This window comes from Mytilus edulis, chromosome 1, assembly GCF_963676685.1.
Source record: "Mytilus edulis chromosome 1, xbMytEdul2.2, whole genome shotgun sequence".
Taxonomy (NCBI): Eukaryota; Metazoa; Mollusca; class Bivalvia; order Mytilida; family Mytilidae; genus Mytilus; species Mytilus edulis.
The window spans coordinates 41,452,690-41,478,165 of NC_092344.1; the positions used below are offsets into that span (position 1 = coordinate 41,452,690).

Sequence of the window (25,476 nt, forward strand, 5' to 3'; positions counted from 1 at the left end):
GTTGACATGAATATCAATAATTTCATTTTTTATAAATTTCCTGTTTACAAAACTTTGAATCTCGAAAAACTATGGATTTTCTTATTCCAGGCATAGATTACCTTAGCAGTACTTGGCACAACTTTTTGGAATTTTGGATCCACAATGCTCTTCAACTTTGTACTTGTTTGGCTTTATAAATATTTTGATATGAGCGTCACTGATGAGTCTTATGTAGACGAAACGCGCGTCTGGCGTACTAAATTATAATCCTGGTACCTTTAATAACTATTCTTCTCGTTTTCATTCATTTTTGTCACAAGATGTTGATTAAACTGGAGCCTCTAAAGAGTCTTTGTCGCTCACCTTGGTATGAGTGCAAATCAAACAAAGAACACTCTCCAACATTGTAGATAAGAATATACTTCATGCAAAATCTCCATTTTGTTATGCCCTATTTATAGGCATTATGTTTTCTGGTCTGTTCGTCCGTTCGTCCCTTTGTCCGTTCGTTCGATCGTCTGATGAAGTTGAAGTCCTATTAACTTGAATTTTAGTACATATTTCCCCTATGACATGATCTTTCTAATTTTAATACCAGATTTAAGTTTTGACCCCAATTTAAAGGTCCACTGAACATAGAAAATTATGCGATTTGGGCATCTGTGTACCATGAACACATTCTTCTTTATCTTGTTTAACTGATATTTTAGTCTATTTGGTTTATCTCTATCTTCTTAAGTGTTTGCTCAAATATAAAAGGGTAAAAATATCCTCATTTAAGGGCAATTACTTCTATGAAGTGTGACAGTCTACTAACCATGCTTACTATATCGGCAAATTTTACCTCTGAATAGATTTTGCCTTGCTGATCTCTTTTGTGATTTAAGTTATATAAGGCATAACGGGATTAAATGTTTCTCTCTAAATGTATATTACATAAGCGGCACGTGGCACAACTTTTTGAAATTTTTGTTCCTCTATGCTCTTCAACTTAATACTTGTTTGGCTTTCTAATTATATTGATCCGAGATTTAATGATGAGTCTTATGTAGACCAAACGCGCGTCTGGCATATCAAATCATAAGCCTGATAACTGTTTCATGATAATAGGCAAAATTAAGTGGAAAAAGGGTAAGGTCCGGTAAGGGCCGATTTTGGCCTCAAAGTTCAGGTTCATCTGATGAAAGATTTTGAACACTTTCTAAATACTTAAGTGTCAACTTAAGTCTATTCAACTAGTTTATAAGAAAAATTTGAACTGATTTAGTCATTAAAGACGCTCAAATTAGTGCTTAGATATGAAACATCTACCAAATATTTAAATAAAAACAAATGTTATTTTTCATATGTTTTTTGTCAAAAATGAAAGTGGCCACATCCGTGTTCATTTTCAATATATATATGTTACTGTGAAAGTACTTTTATTCGTGGGGTACCAATTTTCGTGGTTTTCGTGGATGACTTTATCCACGAATTTAAGTGTCCAACGAAATAAAACAGCCATTGTCCAAATCAAGACATGGAAAGATCCCCATGAAGGTTTGACTACTGATATGATCTAGAGAATATATTGAATAACCTCGAATCTGAGAATACTTTCATAGCAGTCACAGAACTACAACTGCATGCAGGATTATACCCATTTAATCTTTAATAACTTAACTGTACAACTTTTGATCTATTAATTCTCATAAAAATATTTTTTTTGATGAAAGTCGGATTTCCGGTATTGATATGCTAATATGATAAAGTGTTCATTTTATATCCTCATTATAAGTTATCGTACATATGGTAAATAATAATTTCATGCTGGACTTGATTTTGATAAGAATTATATGACAATTCATGATACGTTTATAGCATTTGTTTAGGATACTGATTTCTTTAGGTGACATGTGTATGGCCTAATTAACACCTTTGATGATCCTTAATCTGATCACTTTATCTTGGGTTAATTAGTGTTGTCACTATGATTTACACGGGTCAATGTTTACTTTGCAGTTTCCTTCAATCCAGACTATGTGTAACCTTCGTTTCTAAAGGCTTTAATATTTCAATTAATTATTTTTAGAAAACTAATGACCACGAATTTAAAAACCCACGAACATGTAAATATTGCTCAAACCACGAAAATTGATACCCACAAAATAAAATACTTTCACAGTATGTATTATTATCAAATACAACCTACTTCTTAATATCAAGAATGAAAAGAAATACGGCCACTTCAATTTCAGACGGAAACAGTTTAAAAGTTAAAATTTCGAAGATTTCAGTAATTCAGCATGACTTAATGATGCTAGTACCAGATACATGTGCATTGTATTGTAAAAAAAGTAGCCCATATTTATGTAACAGAAGTATTCTACTTTTCAATAGATAGATAAACGTTTATATTTTAACAATTTTTTGAAAAACTGCAAAATTTTGGGGACAAAAAATGGTCAATCTGGGCCTACTCCTTTGTCATTTATTGGCAATAACTCCTAAACGAATTTGTCTAACTGTTGTGACGTGTATGGCCAATTGGTAGAGCTCATTAATCTGAACATTTTTGCTTTTTTGAGATTTCCCTATTTATAACGAGCTGTAAACATTTTTACCTTTAGAAAATCACCTTCTTTTTGATGAATTTTATTTCAAAGAAGTCAAACACTAAAAGGATGAATTTCATGAAGAAAATGGTAACTAAACAACAGATAGTTAGATAGCAATTAACATAACTTTTGAAAGCACAACTTAAAAAAAATTGTTAGCTCATACAATTCTGTCATAAAATGCTAGGTAAAATACCTGTTTCCTTTCTTTTTCAGTTGTCTGTTCATCAGATTTTCTTTTCTCCCATATATTATACAAAATGGTAGCACATGTATCTACATGATATCCTATGAAGACATCACCTATATTTTTCTCTTCTTTTCTATAAGAATAACATTTGAATTTAAACAAAGTAAAAAAGAATGTTAAGGCCTTCGCTAGCAAGTGAAGTCTGTAAATTCTGTATCATTATGTTGACTGCTGAAAATGTAACTGATTCATGGCATTAAGTTTGATGATACGAAGGTGGATGAAATGCGAACAAAATCAAGTTGGTGCGTCATGCGTGTTTGTATGATCGGACAATAAACCACCTCTACAGAAACTAATAATATCAGGTTTATTCTTTTGAAAACAAACACTAGCCTATAGCAATATTTGAATCCGTGCTGACATCAAAGTTATCCAGGTACAATTTTAATAGAGGGTATGTAGTGGTATATGAGCAATACAGGAATGGTTGTTAAAATAACGCCTTCATAACGGATCATCCGGAAATAATCTTGCTCCAAAATTACAGGAAGCTCTCATTTGTAGTTGCTGCGAAAGAGCAATGACAGTTTCATACCTGTATCTTATGTTTGAAAATACACATTAACTTCAAACAAAATAATGATAAGCAAAAGATGGAAAACTCCATCACACCAAACAGCATGCTCAGATGAAGCTAACCAAAAATATTAAGGTAGCCCTAACTTTCAGTTCATGAGCAACATGACCAATTTTCAAGAGACAGACGAACACATAGACAGACGTCATTGTTAAGTTTAATCAACAAGTTCTCTACTTCCTTGTAACAATGATGTGCAAAATAGTAAAAGTCAAGCAAGAACATTCATAAAACATCAATGTACATTCATAGTCATAATAGAATTACAAGGTTTTAAACATACATGATATAAGCAAAACCTAATTTTAATCACATGAATAGCAAACAAAAACATATTGAACAACTAACTGGTTGGACCCTAAACATTGGAAGTTATAAAAAGGAAGATGATGAATTTTACCAATTTACTTATTTACTGACTAGAAGTGATAATGAAATTGGTAAAAAGTAAGTGTAAACATAAAAAAATACTTTTGTCCAGGACGAAGAGTTGATTTGTCTTCTGCATAATGTTTCGCCCATTCACAGAGTGCCTTTGCCAGCTCATCCTGTTCAATTGTTAGCATGGTATTTATGGACAAGAAATGTTTTTCCAGTCTATTGATCAGTGGTATAGGAAATCGGTCATATACAACCTGCTTTTCTGCTACAACAACCAATCTGAAAGGTAAATAATTCAATTTAAATTGTCTACATTACATAAAGACAGACACAATACAAATGAAATTATTCAAATGCTTCGATAATCTTCCAACAGTATTATAGGTGAAAAAATGAAATAGATAACTAAATGAAATAAAACCTAATGGCATCTGTTTTGTTGAACACAATATTGTTGGCTCATATCTTTTGGTTCGTATTAATTGTTGAAATGTTGAAGTCACATTGATGTCCATCTCCTTCAAAGAGAAACGACACAATTCTTTTTCTAAATTGTTGGTAATATCCTCAGGAATTTTTGGCTAATTTGGATTGAAGCGATTCGATGAAATTTAATAGGAGTTATCAACCTTTACACAATAAATTTGTCGGTATGTGTTTTCAACTCTTCAATCGTTAACCCTAAAACCCTGGAATGCTTTTATTTGAGACCCTTAGGTTCAAACTTAGAAAATGAGGTCAAGGTCAAAGGTCAAGGTAAAGTTTTCAATTGTGACTTTTGCTTGTTTTTGCATTTTCTCCGACAATTTGAAAGATACATATAAAAGAACAAGTACAAAATGTTTGCTTTATTGTAATGAAGATATGTTATATTTGGTCTGATACATTTTAAAGGCATCTTATAGGATTTAGTGCCCCTGATATATTTTGATATAAGGTAATTTGATTATAAATTCAACTAAGTTCATTATAAAGCCATATGACCTTGTACAAAATATAAGGTGACCTATGATCTTGAAAATGACAACAGGAAATGACCTTGAGAAAACCGGAAGTAGCTATATTGCACTTTTTTCATATAAAAGTACTCAGAATCGACATAATTTGTAATTTAAATACATTTACTTATCAATAAAGACTACAAGTGACTTTCTGTAAACCGGAAGTGGTCAATTATATCCGGGTTTACAGGCAAAAGTATATAAAACTATATATATTTGGAATCAGTGTGAAAGAAGCTACCATATGAGACCGGAAGTAACATTTACTTAACAGGAAGTAGCACATTATCTGCTTTATTTCACTTTCAATCATATCAAAACCATCAGTCTATAGAAACTTGATTCTTTTCAAAATTTCTTTGATGTGTAAAGACCTTCAATTGTTCTGTGATACCGACAAATCATTTTTACTAAATTGTTAGTTGTGACGTGTCGTAAAAGGTAAATTTTGATTGCAAGGGTACGTTGAACGTAAAAGGGAGTTTTCTCCCCTCTTGTATTTAAAAATATGCGTATGGTGATATAACTCTTTAACCAAATACAATTAAGACATATGGTCTTTTGATTTGAGGTACTTGGTTTATGACCTTGAAATTGATCGCAAGGTCATAGCTTAATTTGGCGTTCTAGATATTGACCTTTGATTTTACCTCATATTTATACATGATAAAGCCATAAGACCTTTTGCATTAGGTTTCAAACAATTTAACCTTGTAAAAAACCAACCGGAAGTGACCTTGTGTAAACCGGAAGTAGCTATTTTGTGTACTTCTTAAATATAGAAATATATAGAACCAGATATTTTTGGTTTAAGTGTCACGTAAATATTCAGATAGTATCGGAAGTAACATTTTTCAAACCGGAAGTTACAAATAATCTCCCGTATTTAGAAAATATTGTAAAGAAACCATATATTTTTGGAATCAGCATACAATAAGCTATCGTTTGATCACTGAAATGACATTTTAAACTTAATTTTACTACTTTTATATTAAAATTCATGGTTTTTGGTGGAAAGGCCTTCAATTGCTCTCTCAACAAATGGTTTTTAATAAAAAAAAATTTCCCCACCACATTCTGAAATTTTTGTTACGCAATATGTCGCTTAGATATTTTGTATATTGTATTGTATACGCTTTTAAATTTCACTCTGCTAAGACGAACAATTTTCTTTGTAAGAGTTATCTCCCTATTCACTGTTTATTAAATGTGTGCATCACCTTCGTAACAAAAAAACATATCGACAAATTTCTTTTTCTAACTTGTTTGTTACATCCTCAGGAATATTTGGCTAATTTGGATCGAAGCGATTCGATGAAATTTTATAGAAGTTTTCTACTTTACAAAATAAATTTGTTGGTATGTTTTTTTTAACTCATATATAACCGTTAACCGTATAACCCCGGAATGACTTTAGTTGAGGCCCCTGGGTCCTCACTTAGAAAATTAGGTCAAGGTCAAAGGTCAAGGTCAAGTTCTCAATGTTGACTTTTCCTTGTTTCGGCATTTTCTCTAACACATTCAAAGATATGTATAAAAGAACAAGTGCAAAATGTTTGCTTAATTGAAATGCAGATATGTTACATTTGGTCTGAAACAATCTAATGGCATCTTATAGGAGTTAGTGCCCCTGAAATGTGTAATTATCATATTTATTGATTATTACTTCAACTTTGTTCATTATATAGCCATATGATATTTACCAAAATGTTGGGTGACTTATGACCTTGAAAAATGCCAACCTGAAGTGACCTTGAGAAAACCGGAAGTAGTCATTTGTGCACATTTTTAATGAATAAGTACTCGGAATCCATATATTTTGTAATCTAAATACATTGACATATGACTGTAGACTAAAAGTGACTTTTGGTAAACCGGAAGTGTCCAATTATCTTCTGTTTAAAAGGTAAAAGTATATACAAACTTTATATTTTTGGAATCACTGTTAAAGAAGCTATCATATGAGACTGGAAGTGACATTTACTTTACCGGAAGAAGCACATTATCTCCCTTATTTAACTCAAAAGTATATGAAAATCATTCATTTATTGAATCAGTATGAAGAAACTTGCTTCTTTTCTTAATTTCTTTGATATGGAAAGACTTTCAATTGTTCTCTGAACAATTGTTTTTTTTTTTTTTTTTTTTAATATTAAACATATTTTATTAACAATCACCTGTTACATCAATCCTCAGTTGCCCAGGGAAGCAACTAAGGGGGCCCCAATTTTTACAGTCTCGTTTGTCGGGGAAAAAGTAAATGAGAAAAAACTCCCACTATAAATTATTAACATCAACCTTTATAAATATTATCTATCCTTGTACAAATTTAGGGACTACATCAAAAGTTCAATGTAGGATAAAAAACTTAATTCACATAGTTTTTTTAATGACCCCCCTACCCCCCTCTTAACCTAATTTTGGAAAAATTGATTGACCCATATGGATATATGTAAAATCGATGTAGGATATTCAAAACTTGCAGCAAGTTTAACCCCCCCACCCCAAACTATTTGAATTAAGTTTTGTATCCTTCATTGATCTTTTGATGTCGTCCCTTACATGTACCTGCAATCATTATCGATCTATATATCTATACCTCTCACCATATATAATTATTTGAATAAAGTATGTTTTTTATCTTTATTTATTTCTCACAAAGGCTACCTGTATTTATTAAGCAGTTTCAATTTTATCGTACATCAAGTCTTTTGTTATGTTAATTTCAATTACATTAAATTTCTGGTCGAGTGATCATTTACCACGTGCGATTTGTTAAAGGGATGTGTAGTTCATTCATAAAAAAAAAATTGATTAATGATTTTGATTCCCAATAAGGATTAATTTCAAAGATATGGTGAGTAAATATTTGTTTATAATATGAACCGGTCTTGTTACAATTAGATGATATACATGAATACATACACAACAGAAATTACATGAAGGGAGTTGTCAGAGAGCAGTGTACATATTATTATTCAATCAGTATCAAAGAGGTCATTGCACTGACCTGACCACGCTAAATATATATTTATATACAAAAAATGTCACACATAGTAGAAAAGGCTTCCATTTTCGTATTCGGTTTAAGATATTTGAGCAAAAATTGCATTTCATGTTTTATCATATTTAAAATCACCGATTTACCTATCCCTTTCTTTTGATATTTTGCGATATTTCTAGTTTTCCAGATAACCCATTTCGTGATTAAAATTAAGCACCGTATCTAAAATTTGGGTATAAGATGCATACAATTGCTTTTTAATTCGTTGGATTTACTTAAAATGCCCTGTACCATGCACTAGAATCTGATATGCGTAAATTTTCGAAAAAAGATTCTGGTAAATTTTGGAAAATCTTGAAAAGATTGGATAGAGGGGGTGTGATAAAGATATCCAAATTACTATTGATCAATTATATGAGTATTTTAAGTCATTAAATATAAGAGCGATGTTCAAGATGATGATATTGATTTTAAGGATTTAGTTAATAGTATAAAAAGTCAGGGGGTTATTGAAATTATAGATCAGGAAATTACAGAGGACGAAATATTGTCAGCTGTTAAAAAATTATGTAAAGGCAAAGCCCCAGGGGAAGATGGGATTATCAACGAATATATAAAAAGCACAGTGAATAAATTTTTGCCTATTTACACTAAGTTATTCAATTTTGTGTTTGATTCTGGAATCGTTCCAAACTCATGGCTTATTGGTATCATGAAGCCGTTATTTAAAAACAAGGGGGATCCAAATAATTTGGATAATTACCGAGCTATTTGTCTTACATCGAATTTAGGAAAAGTGTTCATCTCTATACTTACATTGTAATTCAAGACTTAATGCTCTGTCAGACGAGATCGGGATTATAACTGATGCCCAGGGTGGTTTTCGTAAGGGGTATTCTGTCCAAGATAGTATGTTTATCATGCATGCTTTAATTTTACTATATTTGAGTTCGGGAAAGAAATTATTTTGCGCTTTTTAATTCGTTGGATTTACTTAAAATGCCCTGTACCATGCCCTAGAATCTGATATGCGTAAACCTTTGAAAAAAGATTCTGGTAAATTTTGGAAAATCTTGAAAAGATTGGATAGAGGGGGGTGTGATAAAGATATCCAAATTACTATTGATCAATTATATGAGTATTTTAAGTCATTAAATAAGAGCGATGTTCAAGATGATGATATTGATTTTAAGGATTTAGTTAAAGTATAAAAAGTCAGGGGGTTATTGAAATTATAGATCAGGAAATTACAGAGGACGAAATATTGTCAGCTGTATCATTAAGCCGTTATTTAAAAACAAGGGGGATCCAAATAATTTGGATAATTACCGAGCTATTTGTCTTGCATCGAATTTAGGAAAAGTGTTCACCTCTATACTTAATTCAAGAGTTAATGCTCTGTCAGACGAGATCGGGATTATAACTGATGCCCAGGGTGGTTTTCGTGAGGGGTATTCTGTCCAAGATAGTATGTTTATCATGCATGCTTTAATTTTACTATATTTGAGTTCGGGAAAGAAATTATTTTGCGCTTTTGTAGATTTTAGAAAAGCTTTTGATACATTGTTGAGGGTGGGACTCCGGCAAAAATTATTAAAATATAACATTGGTGGGAACATGTTTAAAGTTATATTGAGCATATATACGGATATTAAGTCTTGTGTTAAAAATGGAGAACAAAAAACAGATTTTTTTCCGTCTGAGGTAGGTGTAAGACAGGGAGAAAAAATGTCACCTTTTCTCTTTGCCTTATACCTGAATGACTTGGGGGAATATCTGGATGAAAACTCTGTGGACGGTCTAACATTTATGAATGAAAAATTTCCAGAGAATCTTGATTTGTATATCAAGTGATTTATTCTTCTGTACGCCCACGACACTATTATTTTTGCGGAGTCGGTAGAAGGGTTGCAAAAGGCTCTGAATGTTTTTGAGCAATATTGTGTTGAGTGGAAACTCACTGTGAATGTATCAAAAACTAAGGTTGTAATTTTTTCAATGAGAAAGTTTAATAATAAAATTGAGAATGGAAATGGGAAATGTGCCAAAGAGACAACAACCCGACCATAGAAAAAAACAACAGCAGAAGGTCACCAACAGGTCTTCAATGTAGCAAGAAATTCCCGCACCCGGAGACATAAATAACAACAGACTACCAACAGTTAACTGACATGCCAGCTCCAGACTTCCAGAATTAAACTGACTGAAAGAATGAAAGAATGTTAGTCTTAAACTATGTAATGAAACTATTGAAATTAAAGATTCATATGTTTATCTTGGTCTGCTGTTTAATTACAACGGAAACTTCTTTCAAGCCCGAAAAAACTGGTAGACCAAGCTCAAATAACACTTTATGCTCTTTACAAGAAGATACAAAATATCTCACTCCCCATTGAGTTACAGTTAAAATTATTTGATGCATTGGTGGTTCCTATTTTGACCTATTCCTCGGAAATATGGAGGTTTGAAAATAAAAATAATACTGAAAAAATACATCTACAGTTTTGTAAGCGCATTTTGGGGGTGCGATCCTCTACGCCATATTTTATGGTGTATGGAGAACTTGGAAGATTTCCACTTGAACTGCAGATCAAGTTAAAAATGGTATGTTTTTGGCACAAGCTTTTAACAAATGATAAATAATTATCGGGTAAACTGTACAAGTTACTTTGGTACATGCATGAGCATGAAGGTTATAATTTCAAATAGTTTAATTATGTAAAATCTGTGTTTAATGACTGTGGCTTATGTGAAATATATAATATTCCGGAGCAAGCTGGTTATAATTATATTAAAACTAATATGAGGCAACGTCTCCAGGACCAGTTTATTCAAATATGGTTCTTTGATATAAACAACTCATCAAGGGGGAAATTGTATTTACATTTTAAAGAAGAGCTTAGACCCATATCTGTTAAAATTATTGCGGGGTCATAGAGTAAATATATGTTAATTAAGGGTATGTAATACAAAGTTTCCCATTGAAACAGGAAGATGGAGAAATGTACCACAAAATGAGAGAACTTGTCCACTTTGTAAAGCTGGTCTTGAGGATGTGTACCACTATATATGTATATGTACCAATTGTGAAGTTTAAGATTTAAGGGGGAAGTTCATACTTCCATATTATTTAAAATATCCAAATGTTAAAAAGTACTGGGCATGCTTAAATATTGTAATAATAATGTGCTGTCTAAGCTGTCAATTTTTATTCAAAAGGTAGAAAATATCGATTATATGAAATCAATATGACGTGTACGGACCATGTGACTTGTGACTGCGATGGAAATATTAATACTGTTATCTCTAGAGTGTTCTGAGATATTGACATTTACAAATTGAAATATAAATTTGAGCAAGAACTTTTTATTTATCCTCACAAAAGGTAGCAACTGTTTTGTGAACTAAAAATCTATGAACAGTACCTGAATTTTTTGTGTACTCTACACTTTACTCTGTGAGTTCCAAGTCCTAGGTCGACATATCGTTCACCTCCAAATTCAAAATAATACTGAAATACAAAGCAAAATGGTTAAAACATTATCGGTATGAGTTTTACTGTACCAGATACGCATTTTGATTATTAATGTCTCATCAGTGACTTTCGAATCATTTTGTATGCAAACCCGAAACCTAATACAAACTTTGAAACTTGAAAATAATTTAAGGTAAAGCTAACAACAGACAGAAATCAGGCATGAAGGAGATTGGAGACGAAGCGTTCAATCGAAACTTATAAAACTGTATTTAATTATAATCTAAATCTGATTTAGTATCGATAGAGATTAAGAGTGATTTATAAAGACACAGTAGTAAGTATGGGAAGGGCCAAAAATGATCCCGATTATAAAGTTACAATGTTTCAAGATAAGATATGATTTAAGTGGATACAAATATGTGTATTAAAGTTAGTTGACTAGATCATTTTTACCTCTTTCCTCTTTTCTATTTTATCTTGTTCTTATTATATTTTTTTTTCTTTACCCAAATGTTTTTCTTGCGATAAATACTTTTTCGCAATACATCGGTTAAATACTTTTTATAATGTTTCGTTCAGTTTATGCGGTTTTAAATTCCGCCCTGCTAAACCAAACATGTCTTTGTACGAGTTTCCATCCCATTCAATGATTATCTTGTGTGTGCATTTCCTTCGTTACAAAATAAAAAAGATATCGACATAATTCTTTTTCTATATTGTTTGTTACATCCTTATAAAGCTTTGGTCAATTTGGAGCGAAGCAATCCGGTGACAACATACATAATGTTCTCCTCACTGTTTATTCTATCAATATGATAGTTTAACCCATAAACCAAAAGCCATTTATACCTATGAACAATTGATTTGAGATCATTGAGTCATGAAAATAAGATCAGAGTCATAAGTCAAGCGCAAGCTCAAACAATGAAACAAGATACAAAAGAACTGATGCAAATTATTTGCGTTTATGAGAGGAAGAAATTGCATACCAGGTTTAAAAGAATCTGATAATATCTTATAGGAGTTATTGCCTCTTATATGTTTTAACATTTAAGGTTAATCGAAAATAACTTCATTCTGTTACATGATAAAGCCGTATTGTGTTTTGCAAAATATTATGTGACATATCTTTATGACCTTGAGATTTTTTCTTTTTTTTCTGAAACAGTTTAAAGAGGGAGAAGATGCAAGAGGAACAGTCAAACTTATAGATGAAAAAAAAAATGACAACGCCACGGCTAAAAAAAAAAGACAAACAGACAAATTATAGCACACAAGACAAAATATAAAATCTTAACACTCAGCAACACGAATTCCACCAAAAAACTGCGGTCAGTCATCTTTATTGAACTAAATAATGTTCAACCATTTACTTATCTTAAAGCATTGGGCTAAACTTCTCTTAAAAAATGTTAACCGGAACTAACCTTGTGCAAACCGGAAGTAGCTATGTTAGCAGTAGTTCAAAGGAAAATACTAAGAAACTGTATATTTTTATAATCAGCATACAATAATATGTGAATGACACTGAAAGTCGACTCCTGTTATCATGATATACCGCTTATTTAAAAGAATATTATATAATGAAACTATATATTTACAAAATACGTAGAAAGTTAGCAATCCTATGAAACTAGAAATGTCATTTTCGGAAACGGAAGTTGTAAATTATCTCTCATATTAAAGGCAAACGTTTATGGAAACCATTCATTTTTTTCAATAAACCTATGGTAAGACTCAAATAGCAAGGTTCGGAAAACCGAAAGTAGCTTCTTCTAAATTATATAAAAATATAATGTTGAAAGACCTTAATTTGTCGAAGTTTTATTCTAAAGCGTTGATTATAACATTCCAAATTAGCCTTGCCAAAAAGTTGAGATTTTTGAAAAAATCTAATAAAATCGTCGGCATTCAAACTAAGCTAAGGCCTAGGGAACATAAAGCGCAGACGTCGACAAACTGCCATAAATGACATAACAAACATTTTCATTAGATCTATGTTTCTTGCCAAAACAATTAATGGAAATTTGTCCGTTTGCATTTGTTCTATGAAGTCATTGTATAAGCTATATGTATGATTCATTGTGATTTTTGTTAATACATCTTTAAATTGTAGTTAAGATAGGGACCGTTTTATGGAGTTTTCGAACCTACTCTAAGCATTTGAAATTATTCAAATAATAACCTAACGTGAGGGTACCCAAATTGCAACTATTTTGACCGTTTTTTAACATACGTTTATTTATGCTCCAGACAAAAGTTCCCATTTTGTGTTTATTTTGTAAATGTGTCATTATTTACTATTTGATGCCACCAATTTAATTTTAAATCCATATCGGAACGTAGAAAAAATGGTCTGAACTGACCTCCAAACCATCAATGATTTTGTAATGAGGAGTACCCAAATTGCATCCATGCTTAAATTCGCATCGTGAAAAATCGAATAACAGAGCTTTTGATTAATTTCTTCGAATATTTTGAATAATTGGATATTATTCCTTGATTACTCTTATTTTTTATAAAGAAATGGATGCTTGTAACATATTGTATTTGCCAATTTTAAAAAGATGACGTTTTTGCGACGTTTCCGTACAGTTTTCCTTTTCAGTAAACACTTTATCTGTTGATATATACTGTGAACGTTTAGAACATATCTAAATAAATTTACCTTTGTTGAAAGACGTTCATAGTATCAAATTAAAAACAATAAATGATTTAGTCCTTGAATACCCGGTGCAATTGGGGTACCGTGACATAAGTAAAATTGGGGTTTAATTCCAAACAAATAAATCAAAAATTAATTAGAAATAGGAAGTTGTGGTGTAATTGTTTGTTTTAATTTGAAATCATTAACATGTACCCTGATAAATTGAATTCATACTACTTTGAAGTAAAACAAGCACACCTATTATAATACAATGAGTCCCTTTGATTTAATTCAGCCAAACAAAATAGACAATCATAACAACTTAATAGCAAATTGACTCTAAAACAATGTTCTAAGGAAGGCTTTCAACTTACATATATTGCAGACTTCGTGAACGTTTTTTTTTCTATTAACAAAAGTGCGCTTACATTGTTATGAAGAACAATCGAAATCGATACTACATAACTTGTGCGATAATCATCTTGTATTGGTTGGCCGATGCGCAGTGTCTGTGTTCTCAACTCACGGTCTTGCCTCTTTTTGTTCCAGTATAGTCGTCTGATCTGATTAATTGTGTTAATTTGAATGGCGGGAAAAACATGCATCACATGACAGGAGTACCCTGTCGATGTTTATGATATCGTTTCTTTCAGAGATCAAGAGGTCTCTACAATCAGTATTTCTTACCTTAATCATTTGAAGTTCCGTTAACAATTTCTCCCTTAAGGACAAAAGATAAGTCACAGGGAAGGTAGTGGCATTGCTAACGTAAAATATCGCGACGTCAAACAGTGACATATCGGGGAAAGATCGTTTTTCGACTGTTTTTTTTTTTTATTGATTTAAACTGATTTAACTTGAAAACCAGTACATGGACCACTCTTTTTTTTTTAATGACATTAGGTTTGATTACGTATGAAGATTATTAGTACCATCTATATTGAATTATTTTTTGAATTTGTTAAAAACTTAAGACTTTGTAGAAAATAAATAGAGAATTATGATAAATAATAAGAGCACATTTATGTAAGAACACTTTCCCTTATGTGCCTACAAAAATCCGATTGTGCTTATTTGTTAAAATAAAAAAAGTCAAAGGATAAAAATATTTTAGATGGAAATAAAGTTGCACTAACCTGATTTAGAGCATCATACAGACTTTCATATAAGTTTTCTAAATTCAGCAAAATCACAGTGCTGCCTGTTTCCATGCACACTTTGATATGATTGATGTTTCTGCATACCTTAAATAATAAAATATTTAGTGAAAAATCTAACTGTTTGTAGTAAATTCCTACAAATATTCATACGGTCAGATCATTGTATATCTCTTCGTCATTAATAGACCTATAACAATTCAGAACATGTCACATCTAAAATGGCGCATGGCGATCTGGTGTATGACCTCTAAATATTTCCTTTGCCGTTGTAGGATTGCAATCTTTTTATGTATTATAGTATTCTTTTATATGTCTTTTTTAGATATTCATTTGAAGTGACTCTGTGGTTACGTAAAACCACATACTTTGAACGGCAAAATTATTTCATTTATTGATATTACTTTTACTTAAGGATCTTGACATACTATGAATGACTAAACTATTTTATTCAATAAGACTACTTTTTCTGTTTAGTCTGTTTTTTATGATATACATTTGACGTGAAACTGTACTTATGTATCCCGTCATACTTTGAACCACACCATTATTTTATTTATTATTATTACTTTTACTGTTAAATCTGGTTTTTGTTATATCTATTTTATGTGAGTCTGCATTTATGTATGCCGTCAAACGACAAAATTATTTTTATGTCTACCTGTGCGAATTTCAAACGCGCAATTTTACACCAGTAATGAAAACCTTCTATCATTTATGGGTAGACTTTACATAGATAAATTCAGCCGTATTTGACGTGAAACTGTACTTATGTGTCCCGTCATACTTTGAACCACACCATTATTTTATTTATTATTTTTACTGTAAGTCTGCTTTTTGTTATATCTACTTTACGTGAGTCTGCATTTATGTATGCCGTCATACGACAAAATTATTTTTATGTCTACCTGTGCGAATTTCAAACGCGCAATTTTACACCAGTAATGAAAACCTTCTTTCATTTATGGGTAGACTTTACATAGATAAATTCAGCCGTATAAGAAAAGCAAAATGAGAATGTTAAATTTGATGTATGCCTTTTTGTGCTACTTTGTTACATTTGTTGTTTATGTAGTGATATTAAGATGATAACACAATATTGACTGTTGTACCCCTATTTTTGACATTTTTACTCTTTGAGTATGTTTGTTTTGTTCATGCATCGTTGACAATGTAATGGAATTTGATGCGACTGTCATACAAGTGAGAGGTTTAGCTAGCTATAAAACCAGGTTCAATCCACCATTTTCTACATTAGAAAATGCCTGTACCAAGTCAGGAATATGACAGTTGTTATCCATTCGTTTGATGTGTTTGGACTTTTGATTTTGCCTTTTGATTTTTGATTTTCCTTTTTGAATTTTCCTCGGAGTTCAGTATTTTTGTGTTTTTACTTTTTAGATATGGAAAATACGGCTCTTTTTCTTTGCATGGAACAAGTTCTCACAAAATGAGTATGTCATCATAAACATAAATTTATCTATCCATTATATCTATATTTAATAGATATTTGATAATATTTCGCTTATATTAAACATTTAACCCTGTTGTTTTTTTGCGCCTGTTGCAATTCAGGCGTTCATTTACGTGTTTAAAAGTTCAGTACGACGTCAATTTTTACGGAACTAGTACACATTAATGTTTAGGGGCCATCTGAAGTCCGCATCCAGTTGCAGGATTTTCTGGATATGTTGAAGATCCATTCGTGGCCTACGTTTTTGTTTAACTCTTTGGTCGGGTTGTTATCTCTTTGAAACTTTCACCATTTCCATTCTGTGTTTTATTTTGTATGTTAAAAACACTTCTTTTAATTTTACCTGGGTATATTCTTGATCACTTGGAAAGTGGCTTCCAAAAATAAACTCCGCATTGTTCATTGAAAAAAAATTCTGCTGTAGAATTGTCAAAGCTCCATAATTCTCTGTCAGTAATAGAAGGTATCTACATTCACTGCAATAAAACATGTACGTCGATGTGATTACAGATGCAATACATTATCCCCTTCAAACAGTATCAGTGGATGAGTTTACATGCATAAAAGGGTCCATAATGAGGAAGAAATGATAATGACATTGCAATTAAGTTGGGATTTCAAACTTATCATTACTCACATGTTACTGGGTCAGCATAATGATTAAAATAGACTAATATTTTGACATCTCATTTACCAGCTAAACTAATGGAATATATAAATCGTTCACATCCGAACAACAGGTCAAAAATTTTCTCATTTGAACTAGAACAATTAAGAAGTAGTATTAGCAGAATGCATTATTTAATTACCCGGTTCACTATATGAACAATGGCTTCACTTTCTTAGAAAACTTGTTTAAAATCCATTCTCTCTTTTATGCGGAGTTTTCTATGGTCATTATAATTATTATGAAATGAAAGGGTGGAGTACATTATTTTTGTATGAGTAAACCAAAAAATCATTTTGATCAATCAATAAAACAGGAAGTAAACAATCGAATTGTGAAAGTGAAAGTGTGATTGAAACCATGCACTAGTTAAGAAGAGGATGCGGAAAAGTCCAAGTCCGTGGTTTGATAAGGGAACCCCCGCAATCATTCTGATAATTTAAAAAACAAATATGTTCTCAAATGCGTCATATCCTTAGTAATTTCAGGAACCATTCTTAACAATAAGTGTAATAACATATGCACAATGGTATTGTGTCATGAAGAATCCTTGAAAGTTTGATTGAAATCCTTTAATTGATTTAGGAGTTGGAAACTTAAAGTAGAAGAAAAAAATATGGTTTAGTACAGAAATAATAGGCAACACTCACAAAACGGTACCCCTTTCCATTTCAAAGTTCATGTGTTTGGAAGGGGAATCAATCCACTCTATTTGGAAAATGTGGAATGCACAAATAACAAATAGTTATAAAAGGTACCAGGATTATGATTTAATACGCCAGACGCGCGTTTCGTCTACATAAGACTCATCAGTGACGCTCAGATCAAAATAATTATAGAGCCAAAAAGGTTAAAATTTGAAGAGCATTGAGGACCAAAAATTCCAAAAAGTTGTGCCAAATACGACTAAGAGAGGATGCAAAGGAATATAAAGTACATAATTAAGCTTTATTAATAAGACATTACTGACGGAAAGACAGAATGACTTAAGAGGTGCGAAAGATATCAGAGGGACAGTCAAACTCATAGAGAGAAAACAAACTGACAAGATGGATGGTTCAAATATATAAACCAATTGAGGTACATGTATACAAATGTCAATAAATTGTAAAAAAAAACCGCCAATACGAGGTTTTCTGACAGGCTAAGTAATAAGGTTAAACAAATGTTGACACTCCTATCATTTATACCCTAGCTAATTCACTACACCGTATGGATTTTACGACAGAAGGCAATACCTGCATTCGCCAGTTATTTTCTATTTGAATCATGTATAAAGTCTTGCTTTTTGCCATTTACCTGTTTCACCTTGCTCCTAAAGTGTTCCATATAACAGACAAAAAAAATCAACATCGGTCAAAATGAACAAATGTCCCTCTTGTATTTTTAGTCCCACTTTTGTAGGGAAATAACGTCAATACAGGTAAGATACCTCGACGACCTAGTATGCTAAGTACTGTAGTTGAACTACTACTGGTAAATAACTTCACTACTGGTTTATACATTTTTCTGAAGTTCATAAACATTCAAATTTTGTTTTCCATTTTTCAAAATAAAAAGTTTAACAACGTTATGTTCTCCTCAGTAGACTTAAAAGATAAGACCATAAAAATTACAAAATAAAAACGTTATCAACCAACAATACGAGTGAAATACAACTGTCATATGCACAACAACTGCACAAAAAGTAAAAGAACAAAAATATCGAACTCCGATGAACATTCAAAACGGACAGTCCGTAACCAAGTGCAAATACTCAAACTAATCAAACGAATGGATATTATCTGCCATATTTCTGACTTGGTACAGGCATTAAACCTGGTTTCATAGCTAGCTAAACCTCTTACCTTTATAACAGTCGAATAAAATTCCATTGTATTGACAACAATGTGTGAACATCAATTATTTACGACACTTATAATGTCTTCTATAGACAAAACGCGCGTCTGGCGTATTAAATAATAATAAACCTGGTACCTTTGATAACTATTTACAACTAGCTACACTTTAAAACATGTGCGAAAAACTAATCTACTGTTAAAAAAGAGTCTTTTCAATTATTGACAAGTTTAATAATCAGGATCTGCTTACCCTTCCGGCGCACCTGAGATCACCCCTAGTTTTTGGTGGGGTTCGGTTGTTTATTCTTTAGTTTTCTATATTGTGTCATGTTATTGTTTGTCTGTATGTCATTTTCATTTTTAGCCATGGCGTTGTCAGTTTAATTTTGATTTATGAGTTTGACTGTCCCTTTGGTTACTTTCGTCCCTCTTTTAAATAGGAATCAAAGTTTTTAAGACATATACATAATAGAGTAAATTTCAATTATATTATGTATTCAATTGAAGCTGAAAAGAAAATGCAATGCTAGTTGGGTTAAATTTCGAGTGAGATTTTGTAAACCATTAGAAAAGTTTTCCAAGCAGATGAGTTCATTGAAATGTGAATATCAAAAACTCATCAAATATAGAGTTCTGCAAATAAAACTATTTAAAAATATTTTTGAAGGTTTTTTTTTTTTTTTTTTTATCTCGGACATCTTGTACGATCTACGCCTATAGAAAAACTTCAGAAATATTTGTATTTCAAGCTTTAATTACTAATTGACATTACCTGATTGTGACAAAGTGTTTAAACCTATCTGAAACGATAAAAACGATGTGTTTCGAATACGATACAACAACATGGATTTTACCTGTTTACTTCATCACTACCTTCCAGACATGCCTTAATCATACCAGTCGGAGAACATTCAGGATCAGATTCTGTTCTCTACAATGAATTTGAGAGTGCTGTTATCCTTGGCATTACAGTGAAATTAAACTGCTTTTAAATATTTTCTGTTATTTATAATCAACCAGAAAATGTGTCCACAAAAACATATCCTTATCATATTTGTATACCTACCATTTAAATGGGGTCTATACGCACATCACATAGAATATAAAATGGAACCGTGAAATGTGTTAAAGAGACAAAAACCCGAACGAATGAAGCAGTAAACAGGGAAGGTCACAAATGGCTCTATACATAAACATCTAACCAGGTTTGTACTTTTATGACGAGTGCCACGTAAGGAGCTATCTGATATGCACATTGACCAGATTTATATCATGGCATATTCTATAGTTAATACTTTTATTATTAATGACAATTGATATATTTTTTGTTACGCGCATACGGCAGTTTTAATATTATATAATGCGCTATCAAAATACTGTATAATTATAAAAATGATGATAAAAATAATAATAATAAAAATAATATAATAATCATAATCATAATAATAATAATAATATTAGTAATTATTATAATAATGTTAATAATAATGATAATAATTATAATACATTAGGCTTCCGGAACACCTGAGATCATCCTTAGTTTTTGGTGGAACTCGTGTAGCTCAGTGTTTAGTTTATTTTTTTATAGGGTTTGTGCTGTTGTTCGTATTTTAATTTTAAAAACATAGTTATTTCATGAGGTTTGTTTTATTTGTGATTTTGGTTGTTCCTTATTTTATCCTTCGCCTTTCTTTTAAATCTAAATTCAATGTGAAGAATCTTAATGTATTAATAGACAATTAAAACAGATGATCTAATTCATTATTTAATGTAAGTGGGGCATTCAAATACTTAAATTATTAAATTTATTATTCTTATAATTCACTGCACTCTTTGGAATTTAATAATATAAGATGTCACTCTGCTGGATATATGTTCATTTTTATCAATAGCCAATCTCAAACATAACATATAATGCATTACTCGATTCTCTTTTGGGTGGATCGCGTTTGGGTGGATCATTTGAACTGTTTACAATTTCAATCTCTGATTAATTGGCTCGTAAATATGAAATGAAATTATAATTGAAGTTTGAGCAATAATTCTTATAGGAAGTCGATAGACAATTTCGTTTTTTATTGTTCATTCATGATGTTAACAGGTTCTTATTTAATCTAAAATGTTGCCATCAAAAGTGGAACGTAAGGGTTTGAAAAATTAGGTAAATGTCTTTTGATTGAGTTAGGCCATTTCAATTGACATTTTGTAGTATGTCTCTCGATGTTGTGATGTAACGCTATTGTTTCAGATAAGGATGACAGTTTGTTATCATTAAAACGTTTAAATCCGCTGCAATTGTTCTAAGTCAGGAAACTGTGAGGTGATGTGGTTCATATGTGTTACTCGTTTTTCGTTTTTTATACATAGATTAGACCGTTGGTTATCACGTTTGAATGGCTTAACACTTGGTCAAGAAATTTTTGGGGACCTTTATAGGTTGCTGCTCGGTGTGAGCCAAGGCCCCGTGTAGAAGACCGAAATTTGACCTGTAACGGTTTAATTTTATAAATTATGACTTGGATGGAGAGTTGTCTCATTGGCACTCATACCACATCTTCTTATATTCATATAGAAGTCTACACAGCTGGCTGACAATAACAAACAATTACTTACAGTGTAAAAATATTAGACGATAACACACAAAAAACTCAAACACATCATTTTAGAGCAATGACTTCTATAGGAAATATACTGACGATTTAGGCAAACCGCATACAATTAAAAAAAAAACGTTAATTAAAGGTGATAATATAAAAATGTTGGCGACAATTTCAACTTTTTATATGTGAGCTAGCATCAAACATTAAAATTAACAAACTAAAACATACAATTAGAATACCTCTTCATTTTTGTTAACTACTTCTACAAGATGTCTAGCAAATATGTCAACAGGTTGTATTCTTTCTTCTGGCAAGCCACCAAAATTTCTAAGAACGCAATGCTTTAGCTGTAGCCATGTTGGTTTGCGTGTTGACTTATATACAAATCCATACAACATTTTCAGCAAACTGATATAAAAACGTTATAATTCATTATTAATGAGTATTTCTATCAAGTTGTGCAAAATGTAATTTCTTTTCATCTATATATATTTAAACTCTTTACTAGTGTCTTTCTTCAAAATACAAAATTACAATAACAAAACAATTCAATGGAAGATAGGAGCTCTGTAAATTTGCCTACGCATGAAGTCCACAGAAGATAATAGCTATTGTATGTATTGAATTGGACAGTTGACTATACAATCGAGAATCTAAATACCATGACTAGTAATTACTTATTCTCTTAAACGATGTTGTTTTTGGCGTATTTTTTATTTCACTTTCAGTGATACTGGTTACGGATTCTTTTTTTAAAAGATATTTGGGCGTGATTCTGATTAATCCAATTTGGCACGTTCATCTGTTCTATCTATCATGGTTATAAAAAAATATTTAATCATTTCTGGATTTCTTTGATGTGATGCATTCATAAGAAGTTGACTGTGTCATACATCTTAAATCAATGATGTCAAAAATCTATGTACGACGGTAAAAAAAAAAAAAAAAAATGCGGTTTTTATCCAACGCAATGATAGGTGTGAACGTAGTTTTCAATTTAGACTCGTTTATATTTTTTTTCGTTTGGTCTTGTATCATATTTAACCTCCGGTTTATATGATCCGTTCATCCTACATTGACTCTTAAAATTCAACAGTCTATCTGAAATTGAGGGTAAATTATATGGCCTTCCAAATACCGTTTCGATCCTTAACATCACTGAAGTGCATATATTGTCGAAATCTAAATCTGGTGTACAAAAAAAATATTGACATCTTGTGTTTGTGGCATAACATCTTGGCCACAATTTTATCGTTTTCTGTTTAGTATTAAATTTATATTAAGATCCATTTTGTTACATCTTGTGATCAATTTTATTTGGCAATCGCCAATGGCAGTTAGCAGGGTTTAAGAACATCAGTTGTTCAACCTGTTAGTCAAATGCGTTTTGTTTAAATATACTTTTTCACTTTTTTGGTCTTTTGGAAAATGTTGTTTGTGCTGTATTTAAACTCTTCTACAACGAAATTTGTTTTACATGCACACGTATAAAAATTGCGGTTTTTATGCAACGCAATGATAGGTTTGCACGTAGTTTTCAATTTAGACTCGTTTATATTTTTTTGTTTGGGCTTGTATCATATTTTCTCTCCGGTTTATATGATCCGTTCATCCTACATTGACTCTTAAAATTCAAGAGTCTATCTGAAATTGAGGGTAAATTATATGGCCTTCCAAATACCGTTTCGATCCTTAACATCTCTGAAGAGACATATATTGTCGAAATCTAGATCTGGTGTACAAAAAAAATATTGACATCTTGTTTTTGTGGCATAACATCTTGGTCACAATTTTATCGTTTTCTGTTTAGTATTAAATTTATATTAAGATCCATTTTGTTACATCTCGTGATCAATTTTATTTGGCAATCGCTAATGGCAGTCAGTAGGGTTTAAGAACATCAGTTGTTCGACCTGCTAGTCAAATGCGTTTTGTTTAAATATACTTTTTCACTTTTTTGGTCTTTTGGTAAATGTTGGTTGTGCTGTATTTAGACCCTTCTACAACGAAATTTGTTTTACATGCACGCGTATAAAAATTGCGGTTTGTATGCAACACAATGATAGGTTTGAACGTAGTTTTCAATTTAGACTCATTTATATTTTTTCGTTTGGTCTTGTATCATATTTTCCCTCCGGTTTATATGATCCGTTCATCCTACATTGACTCTTAAAATTCAAGAGTCTATCTGAAATTGAGGGTAAATTATATGGCCTTCCAAATACCGTTTCGATCCTTAACATCTCTGAAGAGACATATATTGTCGAAATCTAGATCTGGTGTACAAAAAAAATATTGACATCTTGTTTTTGTGGCATAACATCTTGGTCACAATTTTATCGTTTTCTGTTTAGTATTAAATTTATATTAAGATTCATTTTGTTACATCTCGTGATCAATTTTAATTGGCAATTGCCAATGGCAGTCAGCAGGGACCTGTTAGTCAAATGCGTTTTGTTTAAATATACTTTTTCACTCTTTTGGTCTTTTGTAAAATGTTGTTTGTGCTGTTTTTGGCCCCTTTGAACGAAATTTGTTTTACATGCACTCGTATAAAAATTGCGGTTTTTATTCAACGCAATCATAGGTTTGAACGAATTTTTCAATTTAGACTCGTATGTATATATATAGAGTCTATAAGAATCTACCAACCAGTAAACTTAATAGGTATTGGATCATCAAAATTGACAATACTACACAAACAGGAAAAATTATATGAGTCTGAAAGATTGTGTAACAATACCGATAAATAGATGGAAAACAAAACACTAAAAAGTGTTGAATATCATTGCACAAAGATGGAAAAACTGAACAGATGATATAAATTATACAATAATTGCAAATATTTCGGCTCAACAAATGGCCTTCTTCGGTGACAAAAGTTTTAACAATAATGAGATATAATGTATAAGGTGTAAACATAGATCACTAATAATACAGGTAAATTTTGGTCGATTGATTTTAATCCAAAATCCTGAATATAATAATATAAACACTAGACTGTAAATTTAATTATTTCTTTCTATTGATTCCATCTGGATGGAGGACACCCAGTGTATTTATCCAAAACCTCTCCCGATTTTCTCTTTGCCTATTTTGCCATGTACAATCCTGTTCGATCACAAGGATCTTCATGTGATCAAAATCTTTCAGATTGTGATCTGGTAACCTGAAATGTTGGCTGACAGGAATATACGTTCTTTTTGTGAGGTCACTCCTGTGGCCATTGAGGCGTTTGTGAAATGGCTTCATAGATTCACCAACATATTGGAGACCACATCTAGGACACTCAAGAACGTAAATCACGTTTGAGCTTTTGCAGTTGACATTGCAAAAGATCTTGTATGTCTTTTCTGTGGTCTTACTGTGAAATTTCACAGTAAGACCACAGAAAAGACATACAAGATCTTTTGCAATGATGTCTTTTCTGTGGTCTTACTGTGAAATTTCACAGTAAGACCACAGAAAAGACATACAAGATCTTTTGCAATGTCAACTGCAAAAGCTCAAACGTGATTTACGTTCTTGAGTGTCCTAGATGTGGTCTCCAATATGTTGGTGAATCTATGCAGCCATTTCACAAACGCCTCAATGGCCACAGGAGTGACCTCACAAAAAAAACGTATATTCCTGTCAGCCAACATTTCAGGTTACCAGATCACAATCTGAAAGATTTTGATCACATGAAGATCCTTGTGATCGAACAGGATTGTACATGGCAAAATAGGCAAAGAGAAAATCGGGAGAGGTTTTGGATAAATACACTGGGTGTCCTCCATCCAGATGGAATCAATAGAAAGAAATAATTAAATTTACA

The 25,476-nt window shown here is 31.7% G+C and overlaps 1 protein-coding gene across 1 annotated transcript in view; it reads right to left on the minus strand.

Moving 5' to 3' along the window:
* The window catches only part of LOC139482706 (E3 ubiquitin-protein ligase RNF213-like), a 419,318-nt gene that overhangs the window by 128,041 nt on the left and 265,801 nt on the right, over positions 1-25,476 (minus strand). The window contains exons 38-44 of the mRNA XM_071266774.1: positions 21,899-22,067; positions 19,914-19,990; positions 16,895-17,027; positions 15,057-15,164; positions 11,221-11,306; positions 3,881-4,069; positions 2,776-2,902 (exon numbers count right to left, since the gene is read on the minus strand). Of these exons, the coding sequence (XP_071122875.1) occupies positions 2,776-2,902; positions 3,881-4,069; positions 11,221-11,306; positions 15,057-15,164; positions 16,895-17,027; positions 19,914-19,990; positions 21,899-22,067 (889 nt within the window). The remainder of the gene's footprint in view (positions 1-2,775; positions 2,903-3,880; positions 4,070-11,220; positions 11,307-15,056; positions 15,165-16,894; positions 17,028-19,913; positions 19,991-21,898; positions 22,068-25,476) is intronic.